Source organism: Siphateles boraxobius, unplaced genomic scaffold (genome assembly GCF_051911475.1).
Source record: "Siphateles boraxobius isolate OS27281-9 unplaced genomic scaffold, OSU_SipBor_1 73, whole genome shotgun sequence".
Classification (NCBI taxonomy): domain Eukaryota; kingdom Metazoa; phylum Chordata; class Actinopteri; order Cypriniformes; family Leuciscidae; genus Siphateles; species Siphateles boraxobius.
In genome coordinates, this window is record NW_027509201.1 from 2,361,870 (window position 1) to 2,387,249 (window position 25,380).

The window sequence follows — 25,380 nt, forward strand, 5'->3', positions numbered from 1 at the left end:
ATTATTAAACCAGACTGTAGCCTATATGAAAAACACCACAGAGGAGTCTAGCCCATGCAAAAGAAGAACTAGTGCTTTTGCATGACACTTGTGATCAAACATTATTCAATCAGATTGTACATGAAATATACCACAGGGGAGACTATAGCCCATGCAAAAGAAGAACTATATTGCTTTTGTTCTAGTTTAATCTAAAGTGTTTGTGTACATTAGGAGCTTGATGGTGTGGATTGTGAAATGAATAATCTGGGTTTGACCATTACAAGCCCATCCCCCCAGTGGGCGTGGCTTTACTCAGCTTCTACTGAGTATTCGTTTCAGTAAATAGAGTTCAGAACAACTTGCAGCAGCGAGCAGCAGACGCACGAGAGTGAGCCTTGGCGAGGAAGTGCACTTAAACCCGACCGAGACAAAAGACACACTCCAAAACAATCCTGTGGAGATTTTACAAACAGGATCTTATATGACAACTGCTCCAAAGGAAGCAAAATCATCGAGAGTTTTAGAGGCATCGATTGTCTGAGATTGGAATTGTACTTCTTTTTTTCTTTAAAAACTTTTTTTTATTTTTTTTTTATCTTTGGATATTTTTTTAATTGCCCCTACGTTTTGTTGTCGTCTTAATCGTTAACACAATGCGCTAACGCGTTTATGTCTAAGCGGATATGTCTGACACGTCCAGGTGAGTTCATACTGGGGTATCGTTCTGAATGCCGGCTTTAAGGCAACTTTATAGCGCTTTTTCTGCATAATTCAACAGTAAGCTCGTCTTTTAAAATGACTATAGTCTACGCTTTTAATATACGCGCCTTAACATTTGATCGCCGTGATTTAAAACCTCCCAAAATGGGTGAAATTGGGGTATTGCTTTGTTTATCCATTAGTTCGCATTGCTTTATTATCCGCGATTAAGTTTTATTCTGGCGAAGCATATGACGCACAAAACAAGTTGCGCGCGGCGGCAAAGGAAAAAAGCGAAACTTAAGATGCGCGCTTTCTGGTCGCTAATTTTGTCCAGCTAAACAATGTCGCAAAGACAACAAGTTGAGATGTAGTAGACGAGTCCACTCCCCTCAGTGGCCATTCCGTGTTGACATTTAACCAGACTGAATTATTCAACTGTGTTTTGCAATGGATAACGATAGGCACCTGTTTGCTTTGCCGTTATCCTCTCAAAATAAACGTGTAAATACGATAAAACCCACGGTTGTTGTTAAAGCTCTATATACCCTACCTACTAAAGTAAAAGCTATATTTATTCGCGTTTTACTTTCGAAATAAGACTCTGGCAGGAAAATATGGTCATTTCAAATATGCTATGCAATGCGTGTTTTTATTTACGATCGTGCTTCTTTTACGATCGTCTCAGTCTGTCGGTCTGTTTAGATTGATACTCGCATAAGTTTGCGCTATTGTCTGTTTGCCTGAACACTTGGAGGCGTCGACGCGCTCCTATTAATAGGAAACTGTTTTGCCGCCGAAAATAAATCGGGAAAAAATACACGCTCGCTCGTAGCCTACAATAGCATTACGGATCGCTGAGAAGTGAAACTAAATAAAAAATATAGGCATCGCAAGTTGAGTCAAACTCCCCCCTCGTACAGTACAACATTCATTACTGTCATGTAAAATGCTGACTTTGCAGTTCGCTGACAAATGACATCAAAGTGAGAAATAAAGAAAACCGAAGAAAAAAATCGCGATAGTCGCGCGCGTGTTAAGATAGAACTCGCGCGTCTACTGAGCAGACAGTAAATTATGCTAGGCTTCGTATCGGTATCAAGTAGTGACTGACAATTGCAAGAGCAACAAATATAGCGATAAGTGACACAACAACAGAATGACAGGGAGTTTGATCTATTTTGGCTTATATTTGTTTTGTATTTTATACAGTTGTCGCTGTTTTGTCATTGTTGCTGCTTCGATGTTTGTCCAAGCCGGCCTGAATGACAATGTTTACTTGGTTTACAGAGAGAACTCTACAGGGATGTGTTTTCAGTTTAAAAAGCCAGACATAATAAACCTCTCTAGACCGGTTGGAAACAAAGAAAGATGAATGCGTGTACATTCCACAACAGTGCGAGCTCGAAGTATACAATTATGTAGGCTGGATCGATCGCGCGTTATAGTTTTATCCCAAAAATGTAGACTGTTTTGCTGTAAGGAAGAAATAGGAAGTTGAAGTGGAGCTCGTTTGTGACGCACTTCACCGGGTTACTACTTTATAGAGTTAACTGCAAGCTAAGTTTCCAAACGCATGTTAATCCCCACGAAATAGACGGGAAATTCTAAGCCCCCTGACAACAACCCACACAATTCCTCTTCGAAACGCTTGCAAAAGACAGTAACGAGTGTTTTGTTTGTTCTGCAGAGAGCAAACGCTGGCCAATGACCCGGCCTCGCGGGGAATCGGAGAGAGCACCGGTGGCGAGCACTTTGACTTCCCTCAGCCGAGCGATGGGGACCCGTTAAGGGGAGGGATTTCCATGTCGAATAGTCACCAATCGAGGTCACCGATGTACAGAACCTTCTCCAGGTCCTCTAGTGGCTATTTTTCCGTCGACAGCGATTCTGTGCCAGGTTCCCCTCTAATGCCTAATATTTCCGAAGCGCAAGATGACCAAAATGATGGTAAGAGCCCCCTGGCGAAAAAAGGGCACAATTTTGTGGTGTGTAAACACAACACTGACGCCTGACGCGACAGATAGCAAGGCATAACGGGTTTCTTTCTGTGGATTAGTCCGTTAAGAATTTGATTAACATTATTGCAAAGCGAAATATCAAAGCAGACGAGTGCAGGTTTCCCGCCCAGGTGTGACTGAGCGTTCAACACGCGCGTTATTTTGACAAAATTATTAATTATGTATGATTGTGGATCATTTATGGGGCTTCAAGTAAAAAAAAGCCCATTATTATATATTTTTTATTATTATCTATTACCATTTCTGAGGTTAAAGAATTAGTTCACCCAAAAAATTGTCATCGTTTACTCACCCGTATGTTGTTCCAAACCTATATAGGTTTCCTTCTTCTGTTGAACTAAAAAGAAGATATTTCGAAGAATGTTGGTAACCAGACAGTTGATGGTAGCCATTGACTTCCATAGTGGGAAACAACAAATACTATGGAAGTCAATGGCTACCATCAACTGCTTGATTACCGACATTCTTTAAAATATCTTCCTTTGTGTTCAGCAGAAGAAAGAAATTCATACAGGTTTGGAACAACATAAGAGTAAATGACAGATTTTCTTTCTTTTGAGTGAACTATCCCTTTAAGAAAAACCCTCAAAATAAACAGTGAAAGATAGTACAAGTAAAGGGGCATAAAATAATAATATTGTTACAACTCACTGTTTATGAATGTAATCCATTTAAGGGCTTTGGATGTTTAACTTGGCTTTCAGTTTTCTACATTAGCACAGTGATACGCATAGTGTTTTTGTGCTTGGCAGTGCACTTGTCTTGAGAATCACTTCCAGAAAGCATGTTCTTCTAATTTTGAAGCAGGACATATCTGCCTAAAGTCTAGTCGGCTCATTTATCTTTGTGACAGCTTCTCTAAAAGGAATAATCTGAATTTCATTTCTGTTAAGATCAAATTTAGGAGGATGTGTTAGTGCAAATAAGTTCACATGCATTCTGAAGTCTATACACTCCTGTGCAAAAAAAAAAAAAAAGAAAAGAAAAGGGCTAACCCAAAATTGGCAAAATATTTAATGGTCTTTTAATGTTCTTAACCATTAATTCTAAATCAATGGTCAGGAAATCAGCATGAATTGCACAAATACTGTAGATAAACTCTCCGACAGCTTTTTAAGAATGAGTCTGTATCGTTCCACTCAATGTTAATGGCTTCATGAAAAATGTCAGTTCGTTTGAGTTTAACATGAAACCAAATATTTGCTATATAGGGTTCAAATCTGGACTCTGACCGGGCCAAAACATGAGCCTGATGGACTTGTTCTCAAGCCACTTCTTGGTTGTCTTTACAGTTTGGGCAGGAACATTGTCTTGTTGATCATTCCTCATTAGATGATAACTTTTCATTTGTGGGAATCAAACCACTCTGCAATATTCTCCTCTACTTCAAAGCGTTAAATAACTTTTCACATTCAAGTTGAAAGCTAAAATGGCTCCACACACAGTGACATGTCTTCCTCTATGATTCACTGTGGTAGAGATGCATTTATTATTATATTTCTCAGCAGATTTTCAAAAACACCGCTCTGGAGAATCACCATGCAAGTCATTATTCATTGTGATTCATCACTCCACACACAACTTTTCAAATTCTGCCAAAACCTTCATTCTGGCTTTTGATGTTTTTCTGAGACAGCAATGACTTTTTAAGTAATGCATTTGCTTAAATTCAGCTAATTTCCTGACAAATAATTTGTAGTTAAGACCATTAAAAGCTTAGTGTTAAGCCATTTTGGGCTTGGACTATTTTTTGTCTGTGTGTGTTTGTGAAAGGCCTGCTTGGTCCATTCACAACATCTTGCAAACCCAATACACCTGAGACACATCTTCTCATAATGCCTCTGATGGAGTAAGCTGATTTGCCTGTTGTCTTCTTGTTTACCTTCCCGTCAACGAGGCCTCCATAAGGCAGTCAGAGAATCAGCCTTAGTGCACGCAGTCAAAATAGACTAGCCAGTCTTTTGTGAACGCTAGACATGAGATCCAACCATCTCTGTTTTCCCTATTGAGAGCCAGGAGATATGAGATGGTGATAATTGTCTTCCTGTAGCCACTCTTAATGGCGAAGAGAAACAACAATAACTTATCAAGACTCTCATCTGTTGCTCGCTCGACAGGAGAGTTCCTCTACCAGTGGCTCTTGTTTATAGCTTTAGCTGCTGCATTGTTTTGGCACAAGGTCTTGAATTTACACGCATGAACTTTGTGCCCTTTTGTGTGGACCTCTTGTGGGTCATACGTGTTATATTCGGTCCTAAATGAAGATGACATGTGATAAACAAAACCAGAATAGAGTCAATTTGACTACTGCGATACTGATTTAGATCAAAATTTGTCCTCGTTTGAGATGTTGTTGCTGGCTCTGGGTGGTAATTTAAAGGCACAAGAGAATGAGGTGAAAGTGTTGACTAAAACTTAAAGTGATATTTAGATATTGTCTGGTTCAACTCGAACAGGTCTAGCGGAGTTGTGAAAGGAAATGAGTATCCAATGGTCCTAATATGATTGAGCATGATAAATAACAGTCAAACAGCTTCTCGCTTGAGTCATAGCTGGAGATCAATTTGAGTTCAGACAGAATTTGGGTGATATTAGTGTTTAGCCTCATAATAACCTCAGTCATTCAGCTACTGTCTTACCACTGTCAGAAGGTGTCAATTTAACACTGCTGGCGAATATTAAATCATGCGACTGGCCGTGAAAAAAGTAAACCAGAGGTCGCAGAGGTGGTTGTTTGCATCAGAGGATGCCATGCGTTATACGAGAGAAGATGTTTGTTAGAAAAAAAGTGGAATTGAGTGTTTGTTTTCATGAAATTAAGCTCGTTTACTCCTGGCCTTCTGTGCAGTTCTTTTTTGTTGTTGTTGCTTTTGTAATCTTTAATCCAAATTGAATAATTTAAATAAAAAATAAAACATCAATCTGTGTTAGACCTAGCTTTATTTTGGACATTGTCAAAAGGGAACTTTCATTATCATTTTTTAGTTTTTAAAATCCCTTTAAATTAAAAATACAAATATTTTGTGTTATGTATATCAATGCATGTAAAAATTGAGAATATTGTGATGTACATTTTTGTACACACATATATATATATATATATATATATATATATATATATATATATATATATATACATACATAAGTACATACATACATATGCCCATCCCTTTCATGAGCTCTGGTAGTGTTAAGGCCCGTTCACACCAAGGACGATAACTAAAAAGATAACAAAAAGTTATAGTTCTAAAAATCTTTCTCAATGTTAAAGAATAGTTAGTTCACAACACAGCTATAACGATAACGGCACAGAGGAACAATATCACTTTCAGAACGATTTTATCCAGCTGATGAACGATAAAAACATTGACAGCCAATCAGAATCCATCCTCTTGTAACGAGCTCAAGCATTTAAATTGATAGAGTAGTGCGCGCTTAGAATAAACAGAACGATATTGTGTACTGGTGTGGATGCTAATATAGTTATCGCTCTTGGTGTGGACAGGCCTTGAGTGTCTTAAACTTGCCTTTCGTTGGGTTTCTCAGAGGTATGGTTGGCCGAACATAGCCCCCAGCACGCGCAGATGGCAGCACCTGTTGGAGCAATGCGGCCAGAGACGACGGTCGCTCAGGAGCTGCGGCGCATTGGAGACGAGTTCAACCGCCTGTACTTTCAAGGGGTGAGTACTATTAAGGTCCTAGTGTGACACCGTAGGATCAAGCGCAGGAGATCGACGATGATGTCAAGTCAAGACACATTTATTTATACAATACAGATCGTTTCAAAGCAGCTTTACAGTGATAACAGGAAAATAATGCATTTCGGCTGTTGTTCAGCTGAAGTCAGTTCCGTTATAAAAATCATCAATTATTAAACTAGTTTATGTCATCTATAAAGCAGTTCTGCAAAAAAAATGATGTCATCGTCCAGTTCAGTTCTCATACAGCAGCGTCAGTACAGTCAGATCAATAATATCGTGGAATATTAAGTGTCCCCAACTAAGCAAGCCAGAGGAACCCAAACTCCATCAGGTGACAGAATGGAGAACAAAAAAAAAACCTTGGGAGAAACCAGGCTCAGTCGGGAGGGCCAACGAACGAACACGGTGCGATTATGATTCAGACTGCATCACAAGTCAGAATTCAGATCAGGATCGGTAGCATTCAGATATTCATCCAGTTCCTTTTGCTTGAAGATCAGATTCATCACGCCGGTATGGAGCCGAAGCTGGCCATAGGGTCTGTGTGGAGGACCTGTCTGGTTCTTGTGGTCTCTGCTGAGGATCTGTGACGAGGCCTTCACAGGGGATTGTCTAGTTGACAGGATCTCTGCTGGCATTCAGGGCTACGTTGAGGTCGTGTCTAGGTGCAGGTCCACATCTGATCTGGATATGGCCCGGATCCGGCTGACTACGGTAACCTCAGGATAAGGATGAGACGGACAGACTTATATTAGAGTAGATGCCATTCTTCTTATGATGTAATAAGTACATCAGGTGTTTTAGGAAGTGTTCCCAGTTCCGGTTTACCTAATTTATGCAGCCTAGCAATCATTTAACTGGTTTAAATAATAGAAATTGATAGTGTGTTGTGTGTATGACAGGTTAAAGAGTTGTGATTTTAGTCTAGATTTAAAAATGAAATATTTTCACTCACTAGTCGAGTGTAGATTTCACTCGCTTTGTCTGTCCAGGGGAGCCAGTTTGAGTGTGTGTTTTGGAAGCCGCCCCCTCTCATATCAGAGTTTCAATCAGGTGTTGCTGAGGGGAGCGCACATACGAAAGCAGGATCACAAGTCTCTGTAGATCAGGGCCTTAATGAGGGAAATGTTTACTCCACCGCTGTAAAGGGAGCTTTATTTTCATAACTTGTATTTCTTAATGTTGCATCACTCCAGTACCAGTCAAGAAATCAAGGTTCTTTATAGAGGATCAAGGCTTATATGGAGTTCACACTTTCTTGATGCTATTGCCCATTACTAGACTATACTGGGTTTCTGTGGGTCTTAATTTGCCCTAACACAAATGAAGGCCTTAAAAAGGACTTAAATCAGAGCTTAAAGTCTTAAAATCATAGTCATGGCATTCCTTCCTCAGTATTTTTGTCCTTTTTTTCAATACAAATATCTATACTTCTTTGATACATTTACTTAGATGCTAATTTAAAATGAAGTCTTGAAAAATATAACAAACTGAATTCATGCTTAAAACAAAAACAAATTTGTCAACGTGTTATGAGAACTTACTTTTGAATTAAGTTGATTTTTCTAAGCCCACTGGCAAATATTTGTTCTTGTCTTATTCAAACTCGCTTCATTTTGATCAATTTGACAGAAAAAAAGCTTCACATCTTGTCATTTTGCATCTCCAGTAAATGCATCTACTGACAATTGCACTGGAAAACAAGAAAAATACTTAGACTTTGTTTACACGGAAACGATTTGAAGAGAAAACGCAAAAGTGGCGTTGCGTTATCACTTTTTATTCTGCGTTTAGACGAGCATTATGGGGGGAAATCTGCGTGCATATAGTGACGCAAAAGTGTGTGAAATTCGATGTAGTATACACTCCAGGCGGCTAGGTGGCAATGTGAAGCACTGCCACACAACAACACCAAGTCCGCGCGCCTGCGTACAACCTTCCTTCTACTTCTCTCCCTAGTAGCGCGGAATCAAAACATGGCGAAGCGAACAGCAAAAAGACTCTTGTACGTTTATCAGAGATGCTAGGGCAACTTGAAGGTCTGACGTATGGAAGTAATCTGACATTTTGGTTGTTATTTTCCTGTACTGGCGCATGCTTGTGACGCAAACGCGTACGCGACGAGAGCCACCGTGAGCAGATTTGCGTTTTACCCTTTAGACGGGAACGCGACGGTGGAGCGTTTGTAAGATTTCCACTCTGGAGGGGTGGTTTCACTTTTTTGCGTTTTTAAGCCCCAAAAACGCCGTCGCCGTGTAAACGAAAGGCACATCTGATCAAATATTTTTACGTTTTCACACGCGAACGTTCTCGTGTAAACAGGGCCATAGAAAGAACAGAACTTTTTTTGCACTGTAATCAGAAGTTACAATAAAAGATACTTACATATTCTAGTGTTTGAGAGCAAAGGTTTAAGTTACTTTTTTGTAAGTAATAGATATCTGTTGGAAGTTATATTTTCAAACTCTTAAGGTTTTCTAATACAAATCATTGTTTATCCCAAGACATTTACATTTAGAAAACATATCGTGTATTGTATTCCCTTCAGTTTATTCCTTACATTTTCTTTACTTGGTCTCAAAAAGGTCTTAAAAAGTCTTACATTTACCTTCATAAAACCTGCATAAACCCTGCTATACAAACAGTAGTAACCGTTATTAATTAAGGGATTTATGGTCCTTATATGGAGTCCCACTTTTTCTTTTGGATTTTTATATTTCTTTTGAAAATTACATTTTATTAAACAATTTTTTTTTGTGTGTGTGAGGAGAAGGATGCCCATAGAATGGATATGAAATTAGCACTAGCAATACTTCAGTACACTTGTGTGTGTGAAAAAGGTCCTTCGTTTGTTGCCAGTAGGGTAGCGATGTGTGAAGCACAGCTCACACAAAAGTCACCTTCAAACCAAGTAGCTTTTTTGTTGGTCATCGTGGCGAATTTTGCGTGAAAAACATGAACACGAGTTTTACCATCACGTGAAAAAAGCACAGATTCATATTGAAATTTGCCACACAAAAAAATCAAAATCAAAAATGCCACAAAAAAGCAATTTACAACCAGTAAATGTGATTGCACTTTATTATTCGCAATTTATTTACTACGCATTGATGAGCAATTAATACATTTTCTGATGTAATATAGATATGGCCTTGTTAGATAAGAAATGAATGTTTATACAGTTGAAGTGCTTACTCATGTTACGATGATATAAGTTGTGTTATGTATTCCTTATGCAAATATCGCTGTGCTCGTACAGAATGTCCACCTTTGATTATCTATATGAACATGCAAACACATTTTTTCTGTGACGTTACTGGTTCTGATAAGATTCTGTTTTTGTAGGGGTTAAATCTGAGATAAATTATACCTCCCTTGAAGAGATATAGCCTTTCACCTTTATGACGCCAATACAGCATCATGCTTCCTGTTTGGGCAGCCGTCCAGTTGGATAAGGTTTTGTCTGGCAGTACTTGTGTTTATTATGTTGTGTCAGACCTTAAATTATGATCGCTACTCGGCTTAGATGTAGATTTACAAACGTCTTTGAGAATATTAAGTTGGGACTCCTGAAGAATAGTTGTAGTCGCTCTCTGTTGGAGTTTTGATTGAGACTGTCTCTGTGAGCTCAGCAATGCAAATAGAAACTTATCTACCCTGGCTATCATTGTTTGATTATTGCTGCGTAAAATTACCTTAGTCATTGTTTAAGTGAACAAGATCTGCAAACCTCTTGAAAGATTTATCTGTAGGCAAGAGTCCAGACGTGCTCATAAACCGCTCAACGCCACATTTATTAGTGTTGTTTGTTAAGGCAACAGTCACTATTTATTGCTCATACTTTGGATTGTATTTGAACTAAAGTCTAACAATAAGTTTTAGATGTTTAGAGGTATGCAACAATACCTACTTAATGTTACCTTTATTTTTTTTCTTAATGCACCACCATTCAAAAGTTTGGGGTCGGTATGATTCTTTTGAAAAGTTTTATGCATTTATTTGATCAAAAATACAGTAAAAAGTAATATTGTGACATTTTATTACAATTTAAGTCAACCGTTTTCCATTGTAATATATTTTTAAATATAATTTATTCCTGTGATGACAAAGCTGAATTTTCAGCATCCTTGCTGAATGAAAATATTAATTTCTTTCCAAACCATTAAATTCTAGTGTGAATATGATTTGATATTAATTTGATTGTTAAACAATGTCCAATGCTTCATTCTGCCGGTGACAATTTTTTGTTGTTGTTATTTTTTGACTTAAAGTTATATCCTTCCAGAGCAAATCGCATGACGTCAGTGATATATTCTTATAGAATGCCGAGTGACACGTTTACTGTAAACAAGTGCACTTGATTCATCAGTGCGGGAGTGATTCATTGTTGCTGGATTTGTCATGTTTGTCTGGTTCCCCAGACACACCCTGTTGCCTTATCAGAGGAGATGCCTAGGTTGTCGGACCCTAGAAGGCCCTTTAGCAAAAAAGGAGGTTCTAGGCTGGAAAAAATAATAATTTTGCATCATGCAAAGTTTTCAAAACAATTAAGTTTAGCTAAAAAAGTTGTCATTATTATGACTGTATGAATTCAGGTTCCTGAAAGAAGAAAAAGTTTAAAGGTTTTCATTTTTAGTTGTTTTTACCACATTTAGGGACAGATTTACTAACAGCTTGCACAAACACTCTTTTGGCATTACAAAAAACTACTGTCGGGATTTACTAAAGACAGAAAGTGAAAAATTAGTGCTGAAAAGGTGTGGACAGGGTTATTTTACATACACATTTGTAAGGGTTTCCCTTTCAGACGCAAAATTTATGGGAGGAGAGTATTTACATGAAACATGCAAGGTGATTTAGGTTTGTCAATTTTACGTCTTTTGTCAAAGTCAATTTACTGGTATTTGCGCTATTAGGTCTTAAGCGCTCAAAAAATGTCTTAAACCAGATGCTAATTTGCACTTTTCTTGGATTGCGTTGGTCAGTATGGAAATGATCCGGCTACATCTGTGTTCTTTCATTTGAATGAGAGCTTTCTACTCCCATCGGCAATTTTTTGGAGTAGCGCCGTTTAGTAAATCTGCCACTTACTGTCTATTTGTCTTATTTTCAAACCTTTTGAGTCATCTTGAGGCCCCTTTGTAAGTACAGCAGGTGTATGATTTTGGCTATTTTGGATGTTAAAAGAACGCAAAGCTCAAAAGCAATCTTCAAAGAGAGAAATATATAGCGTCTGCAAGGTTCATTTGATAGTGAGATGCATTTAATGAATCACAACAGGCAGTCCTTACATTACAGGACTGTGTGCGTGACAACAGTGTGTCAGAAGAATCTGGAGAGGAGCAGAATTCATCCCAACCCCCCCAAACCGCCCACTTCTGTTTAAGACTCAGACTAATGGCCCTGGTGGAGTTTCTAATAGGCCGAGGGGTCATCTGAAAAGAGAGAAGAAAAAAGAGGGACAGAGGGAGGGTTGCATGGCAGAGAGCTGTATGTGTCTGGGACAGCTCAGCTTCATTATGTTTACCCTGCGGTTAAGCTCTGGGCTCTAATTATGCAGCGGGTCAGTCTCCTCAGCGCCACAGAGACGCACTCGGGCCTAGCGAGAGCCGCTCACAGTCAGGGTCAGGGGAACCGGCTTGCCAGCATCTAAATGGAGCGGTTGGACTCCACACTTTTGTTTATTTCTATTCTCATGCGTCTGTGATGTCACTGCAGGAGTTCGTTTTGACGCTCCTGTGTGTTTATTTATTTATTTAGACCATGTTTGTTTGACATCTAATACAGCACATTTTGGAATGACTGATTTAAAAAGCTGATCTATTTCCAGAATCAACAAAATTCCATACAATCATGAAACATTTGGCTTGATGATAAACTGAATAAAATATGAATGGTTCTGCTATATGGTTGATTGGGTGTTGCTAAATGGCTGATAGAGTGTAACAAGTAAACGGAGATGTAGATCAGTGGATCTCAAACTCTTTGACTCCAGCGTCACCCCTTTTCCACAACATTAGTTGGAAGGCCCCCATTTTTTTCATGATTTACTGGATAAGGATAATGGTTTTTAAGGGTCTGTTTACACTTGGCATGTTTGTTTTGATTAAAACAAACTCTGGTGGGATTGCTCTGTTAGTGCGGTTCATTTGAATAAGTGTGAATGCTGCCATCTAGATGTGTCTAGTGTCTAGATCCGCTTCCAAACAAACTCTGGTGTGGATTGAATGAAAAATGAACGCAACACGGACCAAAGACATGTAAACGAACCAAAAACAGGACATGATGTCACAAGATGCGACCCTAAAAAGGACAAAATGCTTACGCACGCCTGTTTTTTCTCATGATGGTCGTGATGTTGCCCATCACAGTTTGGTACAGGCATCAGAACCTCGTCTCCTCACAGCAGATCTTTGTATGTGTGTGTGATGGAGGGATTCCTGACACTGTTTTCACTCCTGGTCAAAATACTATCATATGTAGGCTACGCATATACAAGGAGCGCATTTAGCCCAGAACACAGCATTGTTTTGCATATTCATTAAGTTCTGTCACATAATATACGCTATAAAAGCCTATTATATTAATATATTAATATTAATAATGATGCATGCCACTAATAAAAACTAAATTAAGAAAACATGAGCAATCAAATCTCTTTTGGCAGTCTTGTTTATTAAATGCAGCAGCGCAAGAAACCCGCGTGAGCTTTCAGTTTGAGTTCCTCTCATAAATAGAAAAATAATCAAAAACTTCAGTTGGGATTTGTTGGAGACCCTATAATTGTCCTCGATGTTTCCAGATCGTTCCCTCTCCTCAGCACTTCTCCAACACCGATTGAGGAGTGCTGGTGTGACATGCTAGCACTCTGTTAGTAAGCACTACTCTAATCCAGAGCAGATGTCTGGCCACAGAGCGCGCTTGTTGTTCCAGCACCGCTAATGTCTGCATCTCGCCCTGCAAAATCGCACATGACGGACCTTTGTCAGCTCTTTGCATCAATGCTCTTCTGTTGCAAGCCTCTTCCCTGGAGAAATGGTACAGTCTAGTGCATTGTAACTGATAAAGTTTCTATTGAGTCATGCGGCTACCTCTCAGGAGATGATTGCATGCGTTTATGTCCGAGCATGCTGCAAACTTACTGTCTCCCTGAGGGTTTGTGCAGTTTGAGTGACTAACAGCCAGTCAGAACCTCGACTGAAATGAATCATTGTAGAATTAGAAAAAGATGCTTCAATTGACCTTAAGAACTGCTCCAAGGTCGCACCAAATCGGCATGAAACGGAAAGTTGCGATAATCGTTTCTTCTCTACAAGAACAAGAAACAAATGTAGGACGGGACTTGGTTTTGTCCACGGGGAGTTGATTAGGTAGTTGTGGTTTGCTATTGGTCGGTCTCATGTGAGTGACAGGTTGACCCGCCCTTTTTCCTTAGCTGATGAACAATAAAAACACAGCCGATCATAATCCACCTGATTTTAAAGAGCTCGAGCATTTGAAGCAGCAGATGATAAAACTGCAGTGCACATTTATAAGAAACAGAACGTTAATGTCTGCTGGTGTGGACGCTAATCTAGTTATCTTTATAGTTTTCGTTCATGGTGTGACCGGGCCTTTAGTCAGGGTAGACGTCATACTTGGGTGGTAAATTAAAAACGTTTTAGTATGTGAATTAGATGCAATTTTTAGAAAGTCAGATGATGTAAAACTGCTTCGAGTTATTGTGCCCTGAGGAATCAATCACAAGAAGACCAGTAACATGCATCACAAGCATTATTATAAGATTTTTAATGTACATTTTGCTAACATTTTGCAATAAGGTCCCATTTGTTAACATTAAATATAGTTGGGAATACATTTGTTGCAGTATTTATTAATCTTTATTAACATTAGTTTATAAAAATGCATTGTTAGTCCATGTTAGTTCAGGTCCGTTAGTATTAACAGATACAACTTTGGATTTTAAGAATGTAATAGTAAATATTGAAATTAACATGAACTAAGATCAAATAAATGCTGCTGTTCATGTTCTTGTTAACAAATGGAACCTTATTGTAAAGTTTTGATTTGATTAAATATTGTGATGTCCCATAATTCTCTTTCCTCTGCATCAGTTTGCACTTTTCCCTATTGTTTTTATTGCATACACTGATTCTCTAAATATATATCCCATCTTACAACTTGACATTGCAACTGCAAGCTGACATGGAGCTAATTAGGTGTAGTTTCTTTGTTCTCTATGTTGTTCTATTTCGTGAGTTTGTCACATGCTATTCCTCCACCCACGTAAACTGAAAGCACATGCGCTTGTGTTGTATTACATTGGTTTTTACCAGCTCTGGCAATAGGAGCAGCCATCTGTGAATGCATTAGCAGCTCGCTACAGTCTGTGAGGATTGTTTTGCTGTGCTCTGGCTTTGTTGAGTTGTGGCAGCTCTGTTTTTCTTGCATGTGGTCACCGGGTTTATTGCCACGCCAGACTCCTTTGTCCATGCGAGATGAGTCAGGGATGCCACTCTTTTACTCTCGTACGGTCTCCCTGTTTGCCCCCCGTCCCACTACAGATAGCAAACTAGATAAACACTTTTTTGTCAAGATTGTTTTTAAAGCTAACAGTGACGAATTGATCCCAGATGGAGGAGACTAGCGCTGATCTGTGTCGACTCAAACCAGGCTGAAATAGTAAATAAGTCTGTGTTTTTCCGCTGCGGCGCATAAGCTAATTGTGCTTGATTAGAGGGATGTGCGCGCTTGTCATTTTACTCAATCTGCAGTGTCACGCTGGTTTTGAAGACGCGCTTACCACATCACAACCAAGAGCCTTTTCTTGACCCGCTTATGTTATGCATGCAAAACACAACTGCTCTTTCGTAACAACATATGAACGGCTATGTAAACTAGTGATAGAGCAATAAATATGGCACTTGGCTGTTTTAGGATGTTCTTATTGGCTGATATGTGTGCAGTTAACCCTTAAGTTAACCCTTAAGTTTATAATATTCTAGCTAAACCCTTGGCGTGAGTTTTTAGGCATTATTTTAGAATGCATCGCCTTGTTATTTTCATGGCGCCACGTCAAGCTTGTCACATGACACACTGCTGCATAACTAATACGGTTTTATTACATTTTTCCACTTTATTTAAACTATTCACTTATTTGTCAGCTGTATTGTGAAATTTCTGATATTTTGATTGTCAAATATGTGTAAGTAAATGTATTTTGTCATTTAAACATCTTGATCATGTTAGTGGATTTATAATGGGCAATAGGCAATGAAATTACATCCACTTCTCCTGAAAGATATAAAAGTAAATGGCCGGTGAAATAGAAGAAGAATAGATTAAACTTTATAGTTACCTACACAATGTGTATCTGATTTAAATAAAACACTTTGAAAGAATCATTATTGCCACTTCCATTGACATTAAGTACTTGCGTGAATTTAAATGTCTGAAAAATAAACTTTATGTGGTTGAAAACACTGAACAATTTGGACGCATCTGACTGTGGCTCGGCGCCAGCCAAAGTGCAAAAGCAGATTTGAATTTAAATTTAGCAGTTGATCACATGACGCACTGAACATTCTAATCACACTAGTGTGATTGTATGCATCAAAGGGTTAACAGAAGCATTAAATCTCCCTCCAAATTTTTAAATGGAAAGTTCAAATTCTGAATTCTAAATGGTTAATTCAATAATATGTCCTTTTTAGATGTAAAGTAAGTGCTTTTAATTTTGATTGAAATTGTGCCAGTGGTTTTTGCAAATGCGGACTAAGGCTACGTCTACACTAATTCAGATACATTTTTAAATACATATTTTTCTCCACATTTTGGCCTTCTGTCCAGTGTTTAGGTCCTGTGAAAATTAAGCTTTCCCCCCTCAACCAAGTGGATCAATTTGAAAGCGACATGTTTGTGTTGTTGTGTGGTCTGTGAAAAGGCAGGTATTAGAAAATACGAACAGTAGGCAGTAAGAAATTTTGCTTATAAAATGATTGTGCCAGAATTTTATGGCTGGTCTCTTCAGTATCATCTCAGTGAGTTTTTATTACAATTTATGCATGCGCGGTAAGATGATTTAAGTGTTTTCCAATGTATCAGTGTGGACGAGAAACTTTTGGAAAGCACTTGAAACGCTGGTGTGGACAGAGAGCTTTTGAAATGAATAGCCAATGTATCCAGATTAATGTAGACATAGCCTAACAGACCTATAATGTAATAGTAGCTCAGCTTCTTTTAGCAAGAATGCATGTTAATCGCACTACAGCTGGCCTATGCATTGTGCGCTTGATATGCACAACTTGTATTGTGCAATGACAGTCCTACTCTCTTGTTATCACTAATGGCCATTAAAAACCCATTACAGTAAGCATAGTATTTCAGATTAAATTTCCTTTAGGTTTAAATGTGGTACAAGTTCCTCTCTGAAATGCCCTTTGAATTTGGTTCGACTAAACTCAATGACCTCAGGAGTTGTTTTGTTGTGGAAGTCATTGAATTGCATGGTTTAGCATTGACTCATGTTCAAGTTGAAAGTAATGTGAAAATATTCAGCATTTGAAACAAGTCTTTCTCTTTGAAGTACATTCAGTTTGAGCGCTGCAGTCACTGTACTGACTCATGATTCTCTCGTATAACCACACACACACACACACACACACACACACACACACACACACACACACACACACACACACACACACACACACACACACACACACACACACACACACACACACAGTGAAATCTTCCACCATTTCAGTCCACTTCCTCCTCACCTGTTTCCTCTGGCTGAATACACAATCCCTCCTTGGGCACGTTGTGATTTTTGGCAGGGTTTTTACTGAATTAAAACTTTTTTTTCCACCCTCTGCATTTGTTTGTAAAGAAAGTGTTTTATGACAGGGGCTGATTTAGACCACATGTTGCAGGCCCATTGTATTCATAGACACACACCTGCCTTGATTTAGCGATTTAATTAATGTATGTGTGTGCGATAGCAAAGTGAATTTAAAATGGTTTAAAAATGGGCCATATTTTACCCCAAAACCAGAAGAAATTATATTATACATGCATTAATATAAACATTATTAGCATAATAGTTAAGCACTTAACCCCCCCCCCCCCCTTATATCTTATATAATTATATATAAGATAATTACATTATCTTATATATGTAAGATAATGCTTACATATTTTTGTTTATATTCATATTAAATGTATGATATATATTATTTATATAATTGAATATGTTAATGTATAAAAAAAGAAAGAAAAAAAAAAGAATATTTTTTTGTCCAGATTTACTAAACAGGGCAAATTAGAGTGAGAGTGCAATTCCAAAAATGCGCAGATGGGAGTGTAAAGTTCTGATTGAAATGAAAGAACAAAAAGCAAAAGTGGCGTTGCGTTATCACTTTTTATTCTGCGTTTAGACTAGCGTTATGGGGGGGAAATCTGCGTGCATACGGTGACGCAAAAGTGTGTGAAATTCTATTAAGTATGCACTCCAGAAGGCTAGGTGGCAATGTGAAGCACTGCCACAGAACAACACCAAGTCTGCGTGCCTGCGCACAACCTTCCTTCTACTTCTCTCCCTAGTAGCGCGAAATCAAAACATGGCGAAGCGAACAGCAAAAAGACTCTTGTACGTTTATCAGAGATGCTAGGGCAACTTGAAGGTCTGACGTATGGAAGTAATCTGACATTTTGGTTGTTATTTTCCTGTACTGGCGCATGCTTGTGACGCAAACGCGTACGCGACGAGAGCCACCGTGAGCAGATTTGCCTTTTTACCCTTTAGACGGGAACGCGACGGTGGAGCGTTTGTAAGATTTCCACTCTGGAGGGTGGTTTCACTTTTTTGCGTTTTTAAGCCCCAAAAACACCGTCGCCGTGTAAACGAAAGGCACATCTGATCAAATATTTTTACGTTTTCACCCGCGATCATTCTCGTGTAAACAGGGCCAAAACCATTGAAAAATTCTTCTTTGGATTGTGGGCTGAAATACGACAGACATGTTTTTTATGAGATTCTCCCAGTCTTGATTTTGGATCTGTAGATTCTTATCCTGGAGGTGAGGGGGACGCCCAGCCCTGGTGTTTTTCATCCTCCTTTCATTCTCTACAGGAAAGGCTTTTTTCTCGTCACTTTTTCAGGCTTGTAGAGTGTGTTTCCTCACGAGTTCCTGCCAGTCTCCTGGGGGAAATGCCCCCGCTTGCTTATCACAGTCACTCAGCACGCCGGGTGAACGCAAGTGCTGAGATACAGACCAAAAAGAGGCCACCTGGTTCAGGTCAACCACTGCCAAATCTAACTCGACTCGGAGCTCACCGGATAACCTGTCAGCTGCTAGTTCCTGTATTGCGTTTGTTGTAGATCGCATCGCCGTAAAGATACTGTAAATCCTTCATAGCATTCAGGTCTCAACATGGTATTTTATGTGTCAATATGGTGAAGGACTTAACTGGGCGGCTCTTAACTGTAAAGATTAGCAGATATGAGTCAGAACGATGTGTACGTGCACTAATATGCATTTGTCTGTATCTACATTAGGCACGGGTCAGTTAGTCAGGTAAACTTGGAGCATTTAGCATTTCGATCTAAAATCACCTCTTTGCTAAAAATCATTTTAGCATTTACCAAATGTGTTGAATTTACAGGATAGATAGAACATCGAGAGTTAGTGTGCAATACTTCCAGCATGCCAATTTAGCAACATCACAACTATTTAAACACCACTTATTAATAAAAAAAACCCAACAAATGCAATAGAGCGCAGCAGTGTTCGCATCACCCTCATTCCCTCGACAAAAACACAATAGGTTTTTTCCATTGGCTTTTGGATTATTACAGAAATTAAGCTCAACGTTTTTGATTCTAACACGTTTTGTTCATCATGATAGTCTTCACAAATGATACAATCGCCAGAAGTGAAAAGCTAAACGTAGGCTATAAACAAACTACACAAACCTGAAAGTTTGAGTTAGAATAGTTTGCAAGAGCACAATAATAAACACACAAGGCTGTGAAAGCGAGCTAGCGAATAGAAGAGTTTACCTGCCTTTTTCAAGACACGTAAAAGCTTTAAAAAAATCTCAAGGTGGTATTTCTGATGTATTTTATTTCATAGAATAGGCTAAAACATGAAAATGTATTGATCTTGTGTTCACCACAGGCCTTATTTTAGACATTTAACCAAAAACCCATTAAACCCATTATCTTACAGTGTCCTTGTTACATATGTTACATGGAATTACCATAGTAATAACAGTAAATGATGCATAATTACATGCAACTAACCCTCAACCAAATCCTAATCCTAATCCTACCCTAACCCTATAGTAAGTACATGTAGTTAATTAATATTACTCAGTAGTTAAATATATAATTACACTGTAACAATGGCACCTTAAAATAAAGTGTAACCAAAAAACCCACTGACTTCAGGACAATGTTAAAAGTGATCTATTCTGATTGCACTTTGTCTATTTGAAAATATGTACTACACCTCTGATTCTCATTTAAATACCTTGTTTCTCTTTCATCCTAACAGGCTGGTCCAGGCGGGAACAACGTGGCCCAGCCGCACGCTCCCAACGAATATGTCATCGTCATGTGGATGAACGACCTGATCGGACGTCTAGTACAGTTTTTCCTGCGAAGAAGATGATTGACACATTGAATGCCCAGCAGACATGTAGCAAACATGTAGCATCGTACAACCCCCCACCCCCTCTCTGGACTGTATATATGTACATAATAAGGGATAACAGCAGTGCTGCTCTTCCGCAACCTCTCCGGGTTTCGGCGTACAGTTTTGGACCTGTCGGGATGTGTGCAGATCTGGACGGATATATTAATTGGCAACCCTCGGCCATCCATAGACTGACTCCCAGCAGAGTTTCCTGCGTTCACATGGAAAGCTGAGCCATTAGATGCTGTCTTGACAAGACTTAAACGTGGAGGTTTTGTTGCTCTGCATAAACCTCATACGGAGTGTGGAAACCGTGCCTTCATTGCCTGTTTGCCCTTTAAAGGATGTCTCTGCTTTTTTGTCTTTACCTTGTCTTTTTTCTTTATGGCTTTTATATTTATTTTTCACTGTATTTAATTTGTACATCTTGTTTATAATTTCATGAACGTGGATGTTAGTCGGTCAAGCATTGGTTCCTTCACGTGTTCATTGGCTCCAGGTTTGCACTTGCGTTTGGTCTGCGTAGTCTATACAAATCAGATGAAATATTATATAATAATCCCGTAACAGAAAATGAAATTTGAGATAACATGACCGAGAACATCAACAATATATAGAGATTTTACCTATTTTGTCCAAAAAAAAAAACATTTGCACGATGAATTAACTTTAGCCAGTTTTTGTGGATTTAATAATGGCTTCCAAGCCAAATAATGAAAGGCCTTTTCACATGACTCCTGTCAACGTTTCCCCAAAAACTGAACTCTATGAAGCATCAAGTTACCGCATTATCTCTTGGAGCTGCTTTCCATGCAGATTAAGCATTGTAACCTTTAGCACAAGGGGGAGGGACACATTATTAGCTCATGAATATTAATTATGTGATATGACATTCACTCAGAAGTTATAGTTTAGCTGCTACTTCCCATCTAAGTGCATTGCTGCTGACGCAACCATTTGGAAGAAACTTCTGCTACAATTTTGCACTGGAGCAAAGTAAAAATGACAAAAAATAAAAAAAAAGATTATTTCCCTAGAGGGCGCAACCTTAAAGTGCGGTTACATTTACCGTTGCTCTGCGACATTTTGCAGGCGAAACCCAATCATTTCAATAGGAATCCACATATTCGGGAGTTTCGCGTGAGGACAAAAGATTTCTCCATGCAGATTTCGTTTATGTTGAAGTTGGTCATACTGACAGAAAGCTGCTTGGTTCGAAAGTGACTTCTCTGTAAGCAACACTATTAACAATAGAACTTTTTTTGCCTGCAAAATTTTACTAATGTAACCGCACCTGTAGTTATACCCATCGATACATCCGTGCCTATAATGTAACATTGAAATTGAACTCTAACACTTTTTGCAGCTGACCTTTGCATCCTGAGCAGTAACGTTTTGTGAATATACGTTTTACATGTAATTTTCCGGTTATAGGCTCAAATATGCATTAAGCCTTTTGTTTACTTTCACTATTTTCCGCTTTGCCAGTACTCTGTCTGCAATGCTTTTCATGCAAAGGTCAAAGTGTCGCATTACAACAGTGTTTAGAGATGAGTCATGTGAAAAGGTCTGACAAACATCTTCAGGTACTAGAACAGTATAGGAATTAAGTGAATACCAGTAAAAATAAATCGCATTTGACAGGCAAAGGTAGTGAGTATGTGTAACTAACATGGACGTTTTTTGTTATTTTAACTTCGAAACATTCCACATTTGGTATTTCGATTTGTTAAATACCTGCTTTATTTCTCAATTACAAATGGGACACAAGAGCAAAAGTGAAATTTTAATGATTCCATTAACGTTCCAACAGATTGTGCTTATGCCTAGTTTTTTTATCTAGTTTAGATCAAGGGTTTATGTGGATTTGATCATTTAGTCATTTGCTGTTCTCCCAAAGTGATCATGCACGTGAAAAAAAAAAACTGCATTGAAGTGCCTTGTTCAAGAGCGCAATGGTGATAGAGCAGGATTTTTTTATTACAAACTTGGGAGTGCATTTACAACCCTTATAGTTAATTGCCCATTGTAGAGCACACATTACAACCACTGTTCAACACCAGCCTTACCCCACGTCTTACAAACTGGCTTGACTAATTGACCTTTAACCAGCCTCAGGGACTAAGGGAAATACACCCGTGTAGATTTCTTGAACAAACCGGTCTTCCATCTTAACTTCGGCTTATTGGTTCTTCTCCTGGCTGTACTTTTTTTTTATTTTATTTTTTTACCATTGTCCCAGTATTCCAGTAATCAATGCACAAGGCTCAGGACAAGTCGTCAAGTATGTTGGTATAATAATGATGTTTTTTAGATGCAAAGAATTAAGTAAATATGAAATGATATGTTGACTACCTACCATGAAAGGTATTGCTGAAAGTTTAAGAAATAAATATATAAGGTGTGTTTAAGAATCCAATGGTTAGATATTCCACTTGGCCCTGTTATCATATGATGTTTTTTTTTTGTATATCAGTTAGATTATTTCTCTTTGCCAAAATGATAATGTTTAGCTTTTCTACCGTTCCAGGTTTACCACTCAAACCAAAGACCTCGTTTTTCAATGCTATTGGCATTGTACGTTGTGTCATGTTCCACGTTTTCGTTCTCTGCCTTTGCTGAAGGATTCTAGCAGCATTCCCGTTCTTTAGCCCTTTAAGAACAAATCTTTTTGTTTTCTGAGGGAAATCCATGGATTTCAGGCCAACCTGTGTATTTCTCACTGGACCTCTGACTGAGTCTCTTCAGTCCTGTTGCACTGAACACCCGCATTGCCCGATCTGACGCCACCCAGGACCCAGTACATTTGTAGCACAATGACAAATTTTTGTTTGTTTGTTTGTTTGTTGGTTAAATGTATCTTTTTGTATTTTGCACTGAAATTTTCTGTGCTAATTTGTGCAATACAGCTGTAAATAAAAGCCGCTTTTTTCAACTTTCTAAATACAGACTCAGTCTCTTTTAATAAGCATTAATCCACAGATTTTAATAAAAATGGATGGACTAAGTATTTTATTGATTCTCTGCAAGAAAACAAAGTTGGATCAACATAAAAAGCTGATCTCAGGGAGAGAAAATAAGGTAATTTTAGTATCAACTAAAATTTTCCATGGATTGCAGAGCAAAATAAGTAGAAATTCACTTTAAATGAAATAGCCTAGAAAATGAAGGCAGCAATGCTATGATAAATGAATCAGTATGTACACAAATAAACATAAGCAGATCTAGTAAAAACTAGTATGTAACTTTAGTATAAAAATGAAGAAAATAAAAGATGATTCATTATTTAAAACAACACAAACTGCATTTTTCATATAAGATTTCTTTTTCATTTAAAATATGTGCATACTTCATTGTTCTAACTGCGCACTGTAAAAACGTTTTCCGAAAGGAAGTTCTCATGACTGGTCAGATTGATGATAATTTAACCTGACAAAATGTATTGGGTTACATAATTGAAAGTCATTTACGGGAAAGATTAGGTACAACCTGCATGAAAAACTCTTGGGTCAATGTTGCAACACATTTTACAAAGACTTTTTTGTTTGTGTGAGATCTGGAAACTCTCTCTTCCCCCAACTGAGGAGCCTATCAATGCTCTTCAGCAGAACATGGAAAGTACGGTACCTTCCACTTGGCACAAACTGTGACATAATTCCATAGTTTACATTCAGCCAATCACCTCTCAGGGTGTGGTCACATGACTGCACATGCCCTAAGAAGGAAGGATTTATTAGTTGAGTATTTTAGTTGTCTAACATTAGCATGACTCAGTTAGCCATGCTGTGACATGACCCTGTTGTCTATTGATGAGGTGAAGTCTGGGGGAATAAAATCTCTCGAAAATGTCACAAATAATGATATATTTTGTCATTGTATTTGTTGCTTCCAACCAATCAAAGTGTGCAAGTTTAAAACAAATTGCAGCAAAGACTGATAAAAGGTTGCACTTTATTGATTTTTGATTTGAGGGAAATTCTCAAGCAAATTCAATACAGCTGATCATCAGAAGTACACTGTAAACATTATAATGTCAATATTTAACTAAAAATGTTTACATTTACAGTCCTAAAATAAAAAAAAATGAAAAAAATAATCATCAGTCTAAAATAAGTTAAATCAAAATTGGAAAAACAAAATTAACCTGGCAAAGAAATAATAGCCCTACAAAAAAGCTATTAAGTTTAAGTGTAAGTTACATTACTACTTAGAGGGATAGTACCGGATACTACGCCCAAAAATGAAAATGTACCGTTTATTTACTCACCCTCGGGCCATCCGAGATGTAATTTAGGTGACTTTTTTTCGCTAGAAGAAGATATTTTTTTTTTTGATGAAACCGGGATTCTTGGTGATTCGTATACTATAAGGCAAGCCAACGGCTAATGTCACTTTAGTAACGTTACGGTGGCCCAGTAGGCCTACAACACAACGCAATTTAAAAATCCAACATAAGTTCACAACACAACGGAAATGAGCCACAACACAACGGAAAATGTACAACACAACGAAATAAGCCGAAACATAACGGAAATGCTCCCGACGACTAGAGGGTTCTCGTAGCGCGATCAAGTTAGTTTTCCTTGCCATTGTTCTCTAGAGTCAGCCGTCTAAAAATATATCAACACCACGATTAGTTTTAACAGTATGTAGCTAACCCTTGTATATCGACATGTATTAAAAATGTATTAAATCACCTTTTTGAATGTTAAAAGTAATTTTAATTGATACAAATATACGCAGACGTTCCCTTAGGGATCATGCGCTGTGGTAGCGCGTCAAAGCATTGATTATAAATATGCATTTTGAATAGCTGCATATTTATAATCAATGCTTTGACGCGCTACCACAGCGCATGATCCCTAAGGGAACGTCTGCGTATATTTGTATCAATTAAAATTACTTTTAACATTCAAAATCAGACATGTTCAAAATCCAAGGCTTGATTGTATTGGTAGTAGACTGACTTACTACATGTGACTTTTTTCCAATACCCCCCTTCATGTATTTACACTAAGTAATTTTTTTTAGGAAATTTCTGTAAAAGTTTTTTTTTCTTTTATCATGTTTCAAATTTTGTAGTTCCTATTAACCAGACTGACTTACAACAGGTTAAATTGCGCCAATAGCTCCCTGTATGCACAGTACACAATTAGTTTTTATAAAAACATTAGGCTTACTGTATTCACCTAAAGGTTTTTGTTTTCATGTCAAATCTTGTGGTAGGTTCCTAGTGACCAGACTGACATTTTACAGGTGAATTTTTGCCAATAGCTT

General features: G+C 38.2%; 1 protein-coding gene and 1 long non-coding RNA gene across 3 annotated transcripts; one reads left to right on the forward strand and one right to left on the reverse strand.

Moving 5' to 3' along the window:
* Positions 1-326: 326 nt before the first annotated feature.
* bcl2l11 (BCL2 like 11) lies at positions 327-23,047 on the forward strand. Of its 2 annotated transcripts, none has more exons than XM_077217487.1 (4): positions 327-682; positions 2,372-2,631; positions 6,249-6,382; positions 19,963-23,047. In XM_077217487.1, exons 1-4 carry the CDS (start codon positions 666-668, stop codon positions 20,077-20,079), a joined length of 528 nt encoding a protein of 175 aa, XP_077073602.1. In that variant the 5' UTR covers positions 327-665; the 3' UTR covers positions 20,080-23,047. The 2 variants fall into 2 exon arrangements, with proteins under 2 accessions (XP_077073602.1, XP_077073603.1); XM_077217488.1 differs by lacking the exon at positions 19,963-23,047 and adding an exon at positions 6,899-7,091 and having other exon boundaries at positions 334-682.
* LOC143724440 (uncharacterized) lies at positions 6,994-24,567 on the reverse strand. Its single transcript, XR_013197377.1, has 3 exons — positions 24,371-24,567; positions 19,939-20,064; positions 6,994-7,122 (listed from the first exon to the last, which is right to left on the reverse strand). It is a non-coding gene; the product is annotated as an uncharacterized LOC143724440 (long non-coding RNA).
* Positions 24,568-25,380: the final 813 nt, after the last annotated feature.

What these genes read in the sequence shown, in the direction of transcription:
- bcl2l11 (XM_077217487.1), top strand. An exon ending in GCAAGATGACCAAAATGATG is followed by an intron (nt 2,632 to 6,248) that starts GTAAGAGCCCCC and finishes TGGGTTTCTCAG; the next exon opens with AGGTATGGTTGGCCGAACAT. An exon ending in ACCGCCTGTACTTTCAAGGG is followed by an intron (nt 6,383 to 19,962) that starts GTGAGTACTATT and finishes TCATCCTAACAG; the next exon opens with GCTGGTCCAGGCGGGAACAA.